This window comes from Nycticebus coucang, chromosome 2, assembly GCF_027406575.1.
Source record: "Nycticebus coucang isolate mNycCou1 chromosome 2, mNycCou1.pri, whole genome shotgun sequence".
Taxonomy (NCBI): Eukaryota; Metazoa; Chordata; class Mammalia; order Primates; family Lorisidae; genus Nycticebus; species Nycticebus coucang.
Genome location: NC_069781.1, coordinates 135,228,774 through 135,246,483, shown reverse-complemented (window position 1 = coordinate 135,246,483; position 17,710 = coordinate 135,228,774). Strand labels below are relative to the sequence as shown.

General features: G+C 41.2%; 1 protein-coding gene across 1 annotated transcript in view; it reads right to left on the bottom strand.

Annotated features, from left to right (window-relative positions):
- The window catches only part of FAN1 (FANCD2 and FANCI associated nuclease 1), a 38,628-nt gene that overhangs the window by 1,751 nt on the left and 19,167 nt on the right, over positions 1-17,710 (bottom strand). Inside the window, exons 11-13 of the mRNA XM_053581972.1 lie at positions 16,003-16,106; positions 14,383-14,577; positions 13,618-13,746 (exon numbers count right to left, since the gene is read on the bottom strand). Of these exons, the coding sequence (XP_053437947.1) occupies positions 13,618-13,746; positions 14,383-14,577; positions 16,003-16,106 (428 nt within the window). The remainder of the gene's footprint in view (positions 1-13,617; positions 13,747-14,382; positions 14,578-16,002; positions 16,107-17,710) is intronic.

Sequence of the window (17,710 nt, the reverse complement as noted above, 5' to 3'; positions counted from 1 at the left end):
TCCCTGCCAACCATTCCAAACCATCCCAAAGGCTCCTTCCTACCTAAGGGTCCTTTAAATTTGTTCCTTTTGTCTGGACATTTCTCTCTGTTCCTCCAACTCATGCCTGACTTCTTACCCTTCAACATTCAGCTTAAAACTCCGAGAGGCCAAGCACCAGCACGCTCCTAAGTAGAACCCTCCCTATTCACTGCTTTCACAGCATTTATCATGAGATACTGTTTATTACTATCATCTCGAAGGCACGAATTTTGGCAATTTTGTTCACTACACATTACTGTATTGAAGACAACAATAAAAACGATCCTATGTGAAATACACTTATAAAATAACTTTTTTTTTTCTTCTGGCATTTGTTTCTTTTTTTTTATTTCTTTTGTTTTGGGGGGGGATTCATTGAGGGTACAATAAGCCAGGTTACACTGATTGCAATTGTTAGGTAAAGTCCCTCTTGCAATCATGTCTTGCCCCCTTAAAGTGTGACACACACCAAGGCCCCACCCACCTCACGCCTTCCCTCTGTTTCCCCCCCCATAACCATAATTGTCATAAATTGTCCTCATATCAAAATTGAGTACATAGGATTCATGCTTCTCCATTCTTGTGATGCTTTACTAAGAATAATGTCTTCCACATCCATCCAGGTTAATACGAAGGATGTAAAGTCTCCATTTTTTTCAATGGCTGAATAGTATTCCATGGTATACATATACCACAGCTTGTTAATCCATTCCTGGGTTGGTGGGCATTTAGGCTGTTTCCACATTTTGGCGATTGTAAATTGAGCTGCAATAAACAGTCTAGTACAAGTGTCCCTATGATAAAAGGATTTCTTTCCTTCTGGGTAGATGTAATGGGATTGCAGGATCAAATGGGAGGTCTAGCTTGAGTGCTTTGAGGTTTCTCCATACTTCCTTCCAGAAAGGTTGTACTAGTTTGCAGTCCCACTAGCAGTGTAAAAGTGTTCCCTTCTCTCCACATCCATGCCAGCATCTGCAGTTTTGAGATTTTGTGATGTGGGCCATTCTCACTGGGGTTAGATGATATCTCAGGGTTGTTTTGATTTGCATTTCTCTAATATATAGAGATGATGAACATTTTTTCATGTGTTTGTTAGCCATTCGTCTGTCGTCTTTAGAGAAAGTTCTATTCATGTCTCTTGCCCATTGATATAAGGGATTGTTGGCTTTTTTCATGTGGATTAATTTGAGTTCTCTATAGATCCTAGTTATCAAGCTTTTGTCTGATTGAAAATATGCAAATATCCTTTCCCATTGTGTAGGTTGTCTCTTTGCTTTGGTTATTGTCTCCTTAGCTGTACAGAAGCTTTTCAGTTTAATGAAGTCCCATTTGTTTATTTTTTGTTGTTGTTGCAATTGCCATGGCAGTCTTCTTCATGAAGTCTTTCCCCAGGCCAATATCTTCCAGTGTTTTTCCTATGCTTTCTTGGAGGATTTTTATTGTTTCATGCCTTAAGTTTAAGTCCTTTATCCATCTTGAATCAATTTTTGTGAGTGGGGAAAGGTGTGGGTCCAGTTTCAGTCTTTTACATGTAGACATCCAGTTCTCCCAACACCATTTATTGAATAGGGAGTCTTTCCCCCAAGGTATGTTCTTGTTTGGTTTATCAAAGATTAGGTGGTTGTAAAATGTTAGTTTCATTTCTTGGTTTTCAATTCGATTCCAAGTGTCTATGTCTCTGTTTTTGTGCCAGTACCATGCTGTCTTGAGCACTATGGCTTTGTAGTACAGATTAAAATCTGGTATGCTGATGCCCCCAGCTTTATTTTTGTTACAGAGAACTGCCTTAGCTATACGGGGTTTTTTCCGGTTCCATACAAAATGCAGAATCATTTTTTCCAAATCTTGAAAGTACAATGTTGGTATTTTGATAGGAATGGCATTGAATAGGTAGATTGCTTTGGGAAGTATAGACATTTTAACAATGTTGATTCTTCCCATCCATGAGCATGGTATGTTCTTCCATTTGTTAATATCCTCTGCTATTTCCTTTCTGAGGATTTCATAGTTTTCTTTATAAAGGTCCTTCACCTCCTTCGTTAGGTATATTCCTAGGTATTTCATTTTCTTTGAGACTATGGTGAAGGGAGTTGTGTCCTTAATTAGCTTCTCATCTTGACTGTTATTGGTGTACACAAAGGCTACTGACTTGTGGACATTGATTTTATATCCTGAAACATTACTGTATTTTTTGATGACATCTAGGAGTCTTGTGGTTGAGTCTTTGGGGTTCTCTAAGTATAAGATCATGTCGTCAGCAAAGAGGGAGAGTTTGACCTCCTCTGCTCCCATTTGGATTCCCTTTATTTCCTTGTCTTGCCTAATTGTATTGGCTAGAACTTCCAGCACTACGTTGAATAGTAAAGGTGACAGAGGACAACCTTGTCTGGTTCCAGTTCTAAGAGGAAAAGCTTTCAGTTTTACTCCATTCAGTAAAATATTGGCTGTGGGTTTGTCATAGATAGCTTCAATCAGTTTTAGAAATGTGCCACCTATGCCTATACTCTTCAGTGTTCTAATTAGAAAAGGATGCTGGATTTTATCAAATGCTTTTTCTGCATCTATTGAGAGGATCATGTGATCTTTATTTTTGCCTCTGTTAATATGGTGGATAACGTTTATAGACTTGCGTATGTTAAACCAGCCTTGCATCCCTGGGATGAAGCCTACTTGGTCATGATGAATGACTTTTTTGATGATAAGCTGTAATCTATTGGCTAGGATTTTGTTGAGAATTTTTCCATCTATATTCATGAGTGAGATTGGTCTGAAATTCTCCTTTTTGTTTGGGTCTTTTGCTGGTTTTGGTATCAGGGTGATGTTTGCTTCATAGAATGTGTTGGGGAAGATTCCTTCTTCCTCAATTTTTTGGAATAATTTCTGCAGTACAGGAATAAGCTCTTCCTTCAAGGTTTGATAGAATTCTGGAATGAAGCCATCTGGACCAGGGCATTTTTTGGTTGGAAGATTTTTTATTGTTTCTTTGATCTCAGTGCTTGAAATTGGTCTGTTCAGGAGCTCTATTTCTTCCTGGCTGAGTCTAGGGAGAGGGTGTGATTCCAAATATTGATCCATTTCTTTCACATTGTCAAATTTCTGGGCATAGTGTTTCTGGTAGTATTCAGAGATGATCTCTTGTATCTCTGTGGGATCAGTTGTTATTTCCCCTTTATCATTTCTGATTGAGGTTACTAGAGATTTTACTTTTCTATTCCTCGTTAGTCTGGCCAATGGTTTATCTATTTTATTTATTTTTTCAAAAAACCAACTCCTTGTTTCATTAATTTTCTGAATGATTCTTTTGTTTTCAATTTCATTGATCTCTGATTTGATTTTGGATATTTCTTTTCTTCTACTGAGTTTAGGCTTAGATTGTTCTTCTTTTTCCAATTGCATAAGATCTCTTGTGAGATTGTTGATGTGCTCTCTTTCTGTTTTTCGAATGTAGGCATCTAAAGCAATGAATTTTCCTCTCAAAACTGCTTTTGCAGTATCCCACAGGTTTTGGTAGCTTGTGTCTTCATTGTTGTTATGCTCAAGGAAGTTAATGATTTCCTGTTTTATTTCTTCCTGCACCCATCTGTTATTCAACAGAAGATTGTTTAGTTTCCATGGCTTTGGGTGGAGTCGAGCATTTTTTTTTGTAGAGACAGAGTTTCACTTTATTGCCCTCGGTAGAGTGCCGTGGCTTCACACAACTCACAGCAACCTCCAACTCCTGGGCTTAGGCAATCCTCCTGCCTCAGCCTCCCGAGTCCCTGGGACTACAGGTGCCCGCCACAACGCCCGGCTATTTTTTTTTTTTTTTTTTTGCAGTTTGGCCGGGGCTGGGTTTGAACTCGCCACCCTCGGTATATGGGGCCAGCGCCCTGCTCACTGAGCCACAGGCATCGCCCTGGAGTCGAGCATTTTTGTTAGAGTTGAGTTCCACCTTTAGTGCCTTATGGTCTGAGAAGATACAAGGTAAAATTTCAATTCTTTTGATTCTGTTGATAATTGTTTTGTGTCCCAGGATATGATCAATTTTGGAGAATGTTCCATGGGGTGATGAGAAGAATGTATATTCTTTATCTTTGGGATGGAGTGTTCTATATGCGTCTATCAAGCACAGTTGTTCTAGGGTCTCATCTAAGTCTCTTATATCCTTGTTTAATTTCTGTTTAGAGGATCTGTCCAGCTCTGTAAGAGGAGTGTTAAGGTCCCCTGTTATTATGGTATTATCAGATATCATATTGCTCAGACTGAGTAAGGTCTGTTTCAAGAATCTGGGAGCATTTAAATTGGGTGCATAGATATTTAGAATTGAAATGTCTTCTTGTTGTATTTTTCCCTTGACCAATATAAAGTGACCATCTTTGTCTTTTTTGACGTTAGTTGCTTTAAATCCACATGTATCTGAAAATAAGATTGCAACTCCTCTTTTCTTCTGAATTCCATTTGCCTGAAAAATTGTCTTCCAACCCTTGACTCGGAGCTTTAATTTGTCTTTTGAAGCCAGGTGTGTTTCTTGCAGACAGCAAATGGATGGCTTGTGTTTTTTAATCCAGTCAACCAATCTACATCTCTTCAGTGGGGAATTCAAGCCATTAACATTTATTGAGATAACTGATAAGTGTGGTAGTATTCTATTCGTCTTATTTTGTGAGAGTCCATGGCTTAGTTTTATCTTTTGCATCAGTGTGGAGGTTTGGTTCTGTCCTTTAATTTCTGAGTTCTCACTTTGCTGCTGATCCATTGTGGTGGTCAGTGTGCAGAACAGGTTGAAGTATTTCCTGTAGAGCTGGTCTTGTTGTGGCGAATTTCCTCAATGTTTGTATATCCGTAAATGATTTGATTTCTCCATCAATTTTGAAGCTTAGCTTAGCAGGGTACAGAATTCTGGGCTGGAAATTGTTCTGTTTAAGTAGATTAAAGGTAGATGACCATTGTTTTCTTGCTTGGAAAGTTTCATTAGAGAAGTCTGCGGTCACTCTGATGGATTTGCCCCTGTAGGTCAACTGGCGCTTACTCCTGGCAGCTTGCAGAAGCTTTTCTTTTGTCCTGACTTTGGATAGGTTCATCACAATGTGTCTTGGAGAAGCTCGGTTAGAGTTGAGGTGACCTGGGGTCCGATAGCCCTCTGAAAGCAGTGTGTCAGAATCTTTGGTGATATTTGGGAAATTTTCTTTTATAATATTCTCTAGTATGGCTTCCATTCCTCTGGGGCATTCTTCTTCCCCTTCTGGAATTCCTATAACTCGTATGTTGGAACGCTTCATAAAGTCCCATAATTGTGACAGTGAACGTTCTGCTTTCTCTCTCTTCTTTTCTGCCTCTTTACTATCTGAGTTATCTCAAAAACTTTGTCTTCTACCTCTGAAATTCTTTCTTCTGCATGGTCTAACCTGTTGCTGATACTTTCCATTGCATCTTTAAGTTCCCTGATTGACTGTTTCATTTCCCTCAGCTCTGCTATATCCTTTTTATATTCTTCATATCATTCATCTCTGATTTGATTCTGTTTTTGGATTTCCTTTTGGTTATTTTCCACTTTATTAGCAGTTTCCTTCATTGTTTCCATCATTTCTTTCATTGTTTTCAACATGTGTATTCTAAATTCCCTTTCTGTCATTCCTAACATTTCTGTATAGGTGGAATCCTCTGTAGTAGCTAGCTCATGGTCCCTTGGTGGGGTTGTTCTGGACTGGTTCTTCATGTTGCCTGGAGTTTTCTGCTGATTCTTCCTCATGGGTGATTTCTTTTATCTGTTTCCTTACCCTAATTTTCCTTTCACTTCCTCTTGCTCTTTAAGTTCTCGTGCCTGTGGAAGTTGCGGGCGGGTTTAGATGGATTGAACACACGTGACCACTTGCCGGTTTTCCACTGTTTTAGTCCTCCTCTTGGGGTCCAGAAGTCTCTCGCTGACTCCCTGTATCCTCTCAGGGGTGATGGTAGGCAGATCCCACCAGCCAGAGATGCCTGGAGTCCTATATCCGCAGACTCACGGTGCCCAGATGCAAGGAAGCTGTTACTCGGCTGCCATCTTGCTCCGCCTCTCCATAAAATAATTTTTTTAATAAACAGCATTCGGCAGCCTAGTAGATCAAGTTTAATTAGAATCTCCAAAGGAAAGAAGATTAATGTTTGAAGAAATAATTGCTAACATTTTTCCAAATTCTTTGAAAACTACAAATCCAATGAACTGAAATTCAATGAATCCCAAGCACAGAAACGTAATACCACACCAAGAAATAAGATAATTAAATTATATAATCAGCAGTAAAGGGAACATCTTAAAAGCAGCCAGAATTTTTGTTTGTTTTGGGGGGCCTTTAGCAGTTTTTGGCCTGGGCTGGGTTTGAACCCACCAACTCTGGTATATGGGGCCGGAGCCCTACTCCTTTGAGCCACAGGCGCTGCCCAGCAGCCAGAATTTTTAAAAACCATAGGAAAAAACAGATTTTAGCTAGGCACTGTAGCACAAGCTAATAGTCCCAGCTGAGGCTGAGGCTAAACAGAGGAGCACTTGAGCCTGGGCAACAAAGTAAGTCCTTATAAAATAGAACAGACTGCTTATTAGAAACAATGCTACCTAGAAGGTAGAAAAGCAATATTTTTAAAGTATTTTAAAGTATTGAAAGAAAAAATTATGTTAATCTATTAGCATAGAATTCTTTGCCCAAAGAAAACAAAAAGACTTTTTAAGACATACAAAACCTAAATACAGTCATTCATCAGTATCCAAGTAGGAGGGTCCCAGGACCCATACAGATCTCAGAATCCATAGATTCCCAAGTCTCTCTGTAGGCCAGATGCAGTGGCTCACACCTATAATCCCAGCACTCTGGGAGGCTGAGGTAAGTAGATCAGCCTGAGCAAGAGTGAGAACCCAGGCGGCGCCTGTGGCTTAGTGGGCAGGGCGCTGGCCCCATATACCAAGGGTGGCAGGTTCAAACCCAGCCCTGATCAAACTGCAACAAAAAAATAGCTGGGCACTGTGGCGGGTGCCTGTAGTCCCAGCTACTCGGGAGGCTGAGGCAAGAGAATCACCTAAGCCCAAGAGTTGGAGGTTGCTGTGAGTAGTGTGACGCCACGGCACTCTACTGAGGGTAATAAAGTGAAACTCTGTCTCAAAAAAAAAAAAAAAAAAAAAAGAGTGAGAACCCGTCTCTACTTAAAAGGAAAAAAAAAACTAGCCAGGCATTGTGACACATGCCTGAGGCAAGAAGAATGTTCAAGCCCAAGAGTTTGAGGCTGATATGAGCTCTGATGCCATAGAACTCTACCCAGGGCAACAGAAAAGGAAAAAAAAAGAAAGACATAGTATTTGCGAATAATCTACACACATTTTCCTGTATACTTTAAATCATCTCCAGATGACTTAGAACACCATCATGTAAATACTGTGTAAATAGTTATACTGTATATTTTTCTTTGTATTTTTTATTATTGTAGTAATTTACTATTTTTATTTCAAACATTTTCAACCTGCATTGAATCCACAGATTCAGAACCTGATTAGTTATTAGCAGACCTCTACTTTAAGAAATGTTAAAGGAGGCCGGGCGCGGTGGCTCAAGCCTGTAATCCTACCACTTGGAAGGCCGAGGCGGGTGAACTGCCTCAACTCACTGGTTAGAGACCAGCCTGAGCCAGAGCAAGACCTCATCTCTAAAAAAAAAGAAAAAATAAAAAAAAGTTAAAGGAAATTCTTCAAGCAGAAGGACAATTGTACCACATGGAAATCTAGACCCATACCTAGAGATAACAAGTACTGGAATTGGTATCTACGTGAGTAGATATAAAGACACTCAATAATCAGCTGTAGAAAACAAAAACAATGTGTCACAGAATCTGTGACATTTAAAAGTAAAATGTTTGGAAACACAACCAAAGCTGGAGGGGAGGGTGTAACGGTGTATTGTTGTGAGGCTCTTTACACACACACACACACACACACGTGAAATCAAAATCAACTTGTCACCTGAAGGTATATGTATACGCCCTAATACAACCATTTAAAAAAGCACAATGAAGAGTCACACCTAACAAGCCAACAAGTAAATAAAGTCTTCCAAAAAAAAGGCAGAAAAAGAGGGAAAAGGGAATAAACAAAAGCTGAGACAAATAGAAAATAAATATCAAGATTTAAAGCCGGCTGGGTGCCTGTAGCACAGTGGTTACAGCATCAGCCACATACACTGAGAGTGGCAGGTTTGAACCCCGCCCGGGACAGCTATAACAACAATGACAACCGCAACAAAACCAGGACCGGGCGTTGTGGTGGGTGCCTGTAGTCCCAGCTACTTGGGAGGCTGAGGCAGGTGGATTGCCTGTGCTCACATGTTTGAGACCAGTCCGAATAAGAGTGAGACCCTTAAGCTTAAACCCAAGAGTTTGAGGTTGCTGTGAGCTATGATGCCACATCACTACCAAGGGCGACATAGAGAGACTCTGTCTCAAAAAAAAAAAGATTTAAAGCCAAGCACAGCAGTAATCTCAATAAATGTAAATGTTTCAAGCACATCAATTAAAGGGCAGAGGCTATTACAATGGATTCAAAAGTAAGAGTCAAGTATATGATGCCTGTATGAAACCCATATTAAATATATAAAGATAAAATAGGTTAAAATAAAAGAACAGAAAAAGATAGATCATGTTAACACTGATCAAAGTTGAAGTGGCTCTATACTAAGGATATCAAAGGAATAAAGGATGCTCATTTTATAATGATATCAAAGGGCATGACAGTCCTAAAAGTTTAGGCATCTAATACCACAGCTTTAAAATACATGAAGCAAATATGACAGAAATACCCAAATTCCCAATTTTACTCAGAGATGTCAGTATTTTTCTCAATGACATATAGAACAAGTAAATAAAAACTAGTACTGTCCTCAACAAAAGCTAAACACACATTCTTACAAGTGCAAATAGAATACTGACCAAGGCAAACCATATTCTGGGCTATAAAACAAATCTCATGGCTAGGTGTCCATAACTCAGTGGTTAGGGCGCCAGCCACATACACCAGGGCTAGCAGGTTCAAACCCAGCCCAGGCATGCTAAAAATAATGACAACTACAAAAACAAAAAGGTAGCCAGGTATTGTGGCGGGCACCTATAGTCCCAGCTACTTGGGAGGCTGAGGCAAGAGAATCACTTAAACCCAAGAGTTTGAGGTTGCTGTGAGCTGTGATGCGATGGCACTCTACCCAGGGTGACATAGGAAGACTCTGTCTCAAAAAAAAAAAAATAATAATCAATTTAAATCATACAAAGTATGTCCACTGACTAAAATGGAATTAAATTACAAATCAACAGCAAAAAGATAACTGGAAAATATCTAAATATTTGGAAACTAAATGACTCAATTCTAAATAAGCCAAAGGTCAAAGAAGAAATCAATAGTCAAATCAAAATATTTTGAAATGAATAAAAATATAAACAACATATTAAGTTTGTGAAATTCAAATGAAGTAATTAAGCACTTAGAAATTGATAGCACTAAATGCCTCTTAGAAAGGAGGTCTCAAAGCAATGATCACAGTTTTACCTTAAGAAACTAAGAAGAGGTGATGCCCGTACCTCAGAGGTTATGGCACCGGCCACAGACACCAAGGGTGGTGGGTTCAAACCCAGCCTGGGCCAGCTAAAGCAACAATGACAACCACAACAAAAAAATAGTCAGGCATTGTGTCAGGCACCTATAGTCCCAGCTACTTGGGAGGCTAAGCAAGGGAATTGCTTAAGCCCAAGAGTTTGAGGTTGCTCTGAGCTGTGACTCGACAGCACTCTACCAAAGGTGACAAAGTGAGACTCTGTCTCAAAAAATGAAAAAGAAAAAGTAAAAGAAACTAAGAAGAACGAACAAATTAAATCAAAAGTAAGCAGGGCAAAAGGAAATAACAAAAACTAGAACACCGGTCAATGAAATAGGAAACAAATAGAGAAAAATCAATGAAACCAAAAGGTGCTTGAGAAAATCAGTAATATTGGTAAATCTCCAGCCAAAATGACCAGAGGAAAAAAGAGAAAAGACACAAATCAACATTATCAGGAATAGGGCAGTGCCTGTGGCTCAAAGGAGTAGGGCACCGGACCCACACATCAGAGGTGGCGGGTTCAAACCCAGCCCCGGCCAAAAAAACTGCAAAAAAAAAAAAAACATTATCAGGGATAAAAGCATAATAGAAATAAAGATGCCACAAATATTAAAATGACAATAAGGAAAAAATATGAACTTACGGAAATAAATTCAGCTATTTACATGAATGGACAAATTCCTTGAAAGACAAACTACGAAAGTGCAATCAAGAAGCAGCAGATAACATGAAAAACCTTATGATGATGAAAAAGAAATTTCAAATGTAGTTTTAAATTTTCCCAAAAAGAAAACTCCAGCCCCACATGGCTCCACTGGTGAATTCTACCCAAGATTTACTGACTAATCCTACATACAAACCATTGTATATCAGTTGTATTCAACTGAATTGAATCAATTGTATTGACCAGAAAATTTAAACGGATATTTCCCATCCCAGTCTGAGGCCAATATTAATCTAGAACCAAAAGGCAACAAAGATATTACATGAGAAGAAAACTACAACTTAATATCCTTCATGAACACATACAAAAATCCTTAACACTTTACAAAGTAAATTCCAACATTGTATGAAAAGGATAATACATCTTGATCAAGTGAAGTTTACCTGAGAAATATAAGGCAGATTTAAGATTTAAAAACCAGGGCAGTGCCTGTGGCTCAAAGGAGTAGGGCACCATCCCCACCTACCAGAGTGGTGGGTTTAAACCCAGCCCCGGCCAAAAATTGCAAAAAAATTTTTTAAAAACCAATATAAATCACATTAACATACTAAAGAGAAAAATTACATAATAATGTGAACAGATTTAAAAAAAAAAGTTTGACAAAATCCAACACCAATGCCTGATTAAAAAAAATAACACTCTCAGAAACCTTGGACATAAAGGAAGATTCCTGAACCTGGTGAAAGGCACTGTGAGACACCTACAGGTAACAGGATCCCCAACAAGAAAAGACTAAGTACTTTCCCAGATCAGGAACAAGACAAGGATGTCAAGTCCACCTATAACGTACATTTTGAGGGATGGTCTAGCTGGTGCAATCAGGCCAGAAAGAGAAAAAAAGGATTCAAGACTGGAAGGGAGAAAGTATGTCTTTATTAGCAGACAATCTGATTATCATTGTCAATGTGGAAAATCCAACAAAATGTACGAAAAAGCTCCTAGAATTACTATGTGAGTGTGCCAAGAAGAATACAAGATTAACATGCAAGAATCAACTGTATTTCTATATAGTAGCAGTAAGCAGCCCAGAGCTCAGTGGGTAGGGAGGGCACTGGCCACATACAGGAGCCTGGCAGGTTCAACCGGCTCGGGCCTGCTATAGCAACAATGACAACACAACAAAAAAATAGTCAGGCATCGTGGCAGGAGCCTGTAGTCCCAGCTACTTGGGAGGCTGAGGCAAAAGAATCGCTTAAGCCCAAGAGTTTGAGGTTACTGTGAGCTGTGACGCCACAGCACTCTACTGAGGATGACACAGTGAGTCTGTCTCAAAAAGGAAAAAAAAGAAAATATCAATACCATTTAAATAGCATCAAAAATATGAAATACTTAAGGATCAGTCTGACAAAAGCTATGCAAGACCTATATTCTAAAAACTAGAAACATTGCTAAAAGAAATTAAAGAAAAATCTAAGTGAATGGACATATCTCTCTCTCTCTCTCTCTATATATATACACACACACACACACACACACACACACATACATACCATGCTCACTGATCAAAAGACTATTAGGATATCAATTCTTATATTGTTCTACAGACTCAAAGCAATCCCATTTAAATCCCAGCAAGCTTTTTTTCTAAAAATTAAGAAGTTAGGCCAGACCTGGTGGCTCATGCCTGTAATCCTAACGCTCTGGAAAGCCGAGGTAGATGGACTGCCTGAGCTCACAGGTTAAAAGACCAGCTTGAGCCAGAGTGAAACCTCATCTCTAAAAATAGCCAGGCATTGTGGCAGGTGCCTGTAGTCCCAGCTACTTGGGAGGCAGAGGCAAGAGAATCGCTTGAGAGCAGGAGTTTGAGGTTCTTGTGAACTATGACACCACAGCACTCTACCGAGGGTGACATAGTGAGATTCTGTGTCAAAAAAAAAGAAAAAAATTAGAAGCTGATTTTATGATTCAAATAAGAATGCAAAAGACAACCTTCTAAAATCAAAATAGAAAAAAGAAACAAAAGGAATATTCAAAACAGCTTTGAAAAGAGCAAAGCTGGAGGACATGCACTGCCTGGACGTGCACTGTCTGACCACGTGCGTGGACGAAGAGGCAGTTCTGTGCAAGAGTTTTCAACAAACAGTGCTGGAACAAACAGATGTCCATCCACCAAAAAATGAATGTACACAAAAAGTATCTCAAAATGGATACTAGAACTAAATGTAGGACCTAAAACTATAAAATGTTTAGGAGAAAACAGAGGAGAAACTCTGTGAATTAGGCAAGTATTTCTGACACCAAAAGCGTTAAACCATTAAAACAACAAATTAGTTGGACTTTATCCAAATTTAAAGCTTCTGCCTTTTAAAAGATGCTATTAAGGGACAAGTGGGCACAGAGCTGGAGTTCCCTAACACTGCACCCTCCCTCATCTGGCTGTGGTAATCAGTTCTGTACATCTTGTTTACCTAACAGTCTAGTAACAGCCCCGGGTACACTGTTAGTGCTAAATGCATACTGAGTGGACGAATGCTCAGTAAGTACATCGAGTAACAGACTGGAGGAGGATGAATTTAAAGATAAGCATTAGGGAAATTTAAAAGTCAATGCCATTCACTCTGCTGTGCTGCCAAGCATTGTCTATTCTACCTAATATGTTAGGGTAGACTCTAAAATAACTGGGAGTTGAATTGGAGTGTTCATAACATAAAGAAATGTTAAATGCCTAAGGTGATGAATACCCCAACTACCCTGAATTGATTAATCTACACATTCCAGGTTTGTAGGGACCCTGTGTATTCACAATACTTAAAAATAAAAAAATTAAAGTAAATGCCATTAAAAAACACAGATTGTGACAAAATATAACTCCCAGATATAAAATACCCAGAATCTATAATTTTCTTTTTAATTTCAAAACCTGATACTAAGAAAACAAAGCACTCGTGATGGGCAGCAGGGCCAGGCCTCGCAGATGATCTACGGCGGCGGCGCTCATTCTTGGGGAGCTCCTAAAACAGCTCCTGGCATCCACACCCCATGACCTCTTCCCTTTGAGTGTGACCTGGGCTAGTGACTTGTTTCTAACAACAGGGCATAGCAGAAGTGATGGCATGTCACTTCTGCCATCCAGTGGTAAGTGACAATGACATCCATCTTCCTGTCACTCTCTGGCTCTGGTGAAACAGGCTGCCTCCCTCTGAGCTGCCCAGGGAGAGAAGCCCTAGGCCAGAAACACTCCAGGAATTCAGTCTTGCCAAAACCCATGTAAGGAAGGCCTAGATGATGGCCTTTGATTCGGTTACTAATAAAATCACAAACACAACCTTCCCTTCTGGCTCAACTGACCTTAAAGCGAGGGCTCTGGGAGCTCCACACCACTAGGTCGGGGAGGCCTCCTCGGCAGTGTCGGAAGTCAGCAGCCAGGCGCCTGCATATTCCACTGAGGACAGGACCTCCCAGGCAGGAGACCAGATCCTGAACACAGAACGTGTGAACAGTTAGCCACTTCCCCTAGGATAGGCACCCAGAACAGGCCCCAGGGGTCACGAGAGAGAGACAGACTCCGTGTGCAGCTCAACACCACATACTATTCACTGCTGGGACCAGGGCTGCAGAGCCACTGGCTAAAGTCCCCCCGGCCAGCTCTGAGGAAATCGGTTCTCCTTTGCTCAATTACCAACTTTGCTCAGGACAGACATAGGTAGCCACTAAGGAAGAGGAAATAGGCAAAAGCACACAGGAATCTGTCAGCAAGGACTCGCAGAGGCCGACAGTCATAGTGATCGAGAAAGTGTCCTCCCTGCCACAACCACAAGACAAGTAAAAAGAAGCTGTCAACTCAGGGGTGGCAAAGGTATAACTGGGGCTTTGTTAGTTCCCTACCATATTTCCATCACTAACAGTGGCATCTGGGCTGGGAGACAGGGCATTATATACACACGCCATATGGATGTACACACGTTGATATTTAAATATAAATACGCACTTGTGCACGGGCACATGCACACACACATGACTGTACTTTGACGCAGTTGCCATAAAGATACCCAGCCCTGGGGAGCCACTGTTACTACTTTCTGGCCAGACCATGCTGTGCAGGTGACCGATTACCTGAGCTTGCTGAAGGGAAGCAAAGCGATCCCAGCTGACAAGGGAAGCCGCTCTGCCCTCCTGGGCCTGCCACGTGGCTGCCACCCAGGCTCGCAGACTCTCTGCAGGAGCATCATGAATCAGCTGCAGCCTGGCTTCAAGGGCCAGCGCCCTGCGTGTGAAGAAGCCGTCTGTGCACAAGTCCAGTGGGAAAGCCTGCGGTGCAAGGAGAGCAGGGTCTCAAGTGGCCGCGTGCGCTGATCAGGGACTGGTTAGCACCTGTCAAACCAGAAACTGCCCAACTGGTTGGTAAGAGTCTTTCTCTCAAATAATGTGTAAAAACTATTTGAAACATGTAATCCAATATAAAAGCAATGTATTACAATGGTGTTTTAGAGTAATAATTTGTAAAAAAAAAAAAAAGAGCTTTGAACTTAAATTGGTAGGCCTTTTTTCCCTCTTATTTCCCACTTTAGTAAGCTGGTTTTTTTTTTTTTAATTATTGTTTTGGGTTTTTTTGTTCGTTTGTTTACATGGTTGATTGGGTTTTTGGTAGGCTGCTTAGCAGGACATGTTTGATAGTGATGCAAGAGCCACTGGCACGATGCCTGGGCCATGGCAGGTGCTCAGAAAAGGATGAAGCTGAAGTCCCTTTCTACTAAAAGTTTCTTAAAATACAATGTTGAAAGTAAAGTAGACTTAAAGTATAAAACATAACACACTAGGCCAGGCGCAGGGGCTTACGCCTATAATCCCAGCACTCTGGGAGGCTGAGGCAGGTGGATCACTTGAGCTCCTGAGTTCAAGACCAGCATGAGCAAGAGCAAGACCCCATCTCTACTAAAAATAGAAAAACTAGCCAAGTGTTGTGGTGAGTGCCTGTAGGCCCAGCTACTCAGGAGGCTGAAGCAAGAAGATCACATGAGCCCAGGAGTTTGATGTTGCTGTGAGCTGTGAGGACACCAAGGCATTCTACCCAAGGTGACAGAGTGAGACTGTGTCAAAAAATAAATAAATAAATAAATAAATAAATAAAATGTAACATACTTACATTTTAAGTTCTATTATTTGGATTTTTTTTTAATAAAATTATTCTGGCCTAGTGCGATGGCTCAGACCTGTAATCCTACCACTCTGGAAGGCTGAGGCAGGTGGACTGCCTGAGCTCACAGGTTCCAGACCAGCCTGAGCCAGAGCGAGACCTCGTTCTCTATAAAATAGCCAGGCGCTGTGGCGGACGCCTATAGTCCCAGCTACTCAGGAGGCTGAGGCAAGAGAATCACTTGAGCCCGAGAGTTGGAGGTTGCTGTGAGCTGTGACTCCACAGCACTCTACCGAGGGTGACATAATAAGACTCTGTCTCCAAAATAAATAAATTAATTAATTAGTTATCCTTTCATTGGAATATGATGCCAGGGCACTCTACCAAGGGTGACAAAGTGAGACTCTGTCTTATAAATCAATAAATAATTAATTAATTAAGTTATTCTTTCAGTGGAACTAACACCATAACGAATGGATGAGCCAAAAAAACATAACAAAGAGACAGGGGTATGACGGCTGAGGACGAGGAGGCGCAGGTGGGCACAAGTCGCAGATGTGTGCGGACCGTCTCCTCGTGGGACAAGGTCACCGGATTACCTGGTAGGCATTTCTGAAGACGTCTGGAATCCCATCCATGAAGATTACGTCCCACAGGAGGAGACCATACAGGGTGCAGAAGGTGGACCCTTCCCCATGAATCCCTAGAAATTAAACATCCACACAGAGGCAAAGTCGGTTTTATCTGTTTTTTTAAACATACCACCTACCCTACTGCACACGCAATTTCAAGGAAATAATAGAAACACTGTAGATTCAGAAGTAAATGCTATCTTCATGCATTCCTAGCTCATTTTTTACACTGTTTTTTTTTTTTTTTTTTTTTTTGTAGAGACAGAGTCTCACTTCATGGCCCTTGGTAGAGTGCCATGGCATCACACAGCTCACAGCAACCTCCAACTCCTGGGCTTAAGTGATTCTCTTGCCTCAGCCTCCCGAGTAGCTGGGACTACAGGCGCCTGCCACAACGCCTGGCTATTTTTTGGTTGCAGTTTGGCAGGGGCCGGGTTTGAACCCACCACCCTCGGTATATGGGGCTGGTGCCTTACCGACTGAGCCACAGGCGCCTCCCTACACTGTTTTTTTACATACAGAAGTCCCAATTAAGGGCAAAAATCTTAGCAATCATAGAAAAATAAATTAAAAAAAAAAAAAAAGAAAAAGAAAAGTGACCCTAAAATATACTTGGCTTCAGAGCAATCTTTGTACTGTACTGCAACCACACTCACTCACCAGGACTCTGGCTTATCTGAGATTGTGTAGATTTATGTTTTGACCTAGATTCATTAAGGACAGCGTCATCGTTTAATAACATATTTCCTGGCCAACAGTTGACCATCTTGTCTTTATGCTGCTGACAGAAGGAAGAGGATTCCTCTGCAGAATGCCACAGTCAATGGAGGCACAAATGCTACTCCAGAGTATTATTTGGAATCCTAAGTGACTCTGAGATTTAAAGAGCCACCACTATTCCACACGGAGAAGCCCAGGTGACCATGTGGACGAGAAGGGGAATGACAAAAGAGCCCAGAGAAAGAAAGAAAGGGACAGTCGGTGTGGTTGTCAAAAGCAGAGGCATCAAGGGTCCTGCTCCATTATCTGTCCTCTGGATTAACAGAATAGACGTACATAGACGCTCTGTGGGGTGAGAGATGCAAGGCGTGCCTGCTGGGCGACAGAAGGTATTTCCCTTGTTATGAACGTCAACATCACGGAAATAAACAGGAAATCCCCCCCCCAAAAAAAAGAAAGAAAAATTCAAATGAATACTTGAATGCCACAAAGCAGCCCTCTGTGCCTAATTGCCTGAGCAGAGGAGGCTGGTTCGCTGTCTAAGGCGAATGTACCCTGCTTTGTAAGCTTTCTTACTCTGTAAGCCTATCTTTCTCTTCCTCAATGACTTTGTTTCATGCTTGCCCCCTCCCCCCCCAAAAAAAAGCCACAAAGCTCTGGCGCTTATACTTCGGTGAATAACTTAGAAAACGTTTCTTTAAAAAAGGCAGATTTTTCCCCCCTCAGGCTGTGGAGATTCTGATTTAGCAGGGCTGGGTAACCAGTGCAGATGCTCACTAGGCTGGCCCTGAAGAGATGTTTCCCTCAAGGGACCTCCCGGCAGCCACGGGCGGGTCACCCTGTGTCCTTGGGCATGGCACATGCTGTCTGGATCCGCTTCACCTAGGAGCACCAGGCTGCAAGGGACCCAGTGTTTCCAGTGCTCCAGGCTCCACAGAAACCTTTGCTTTAAAGA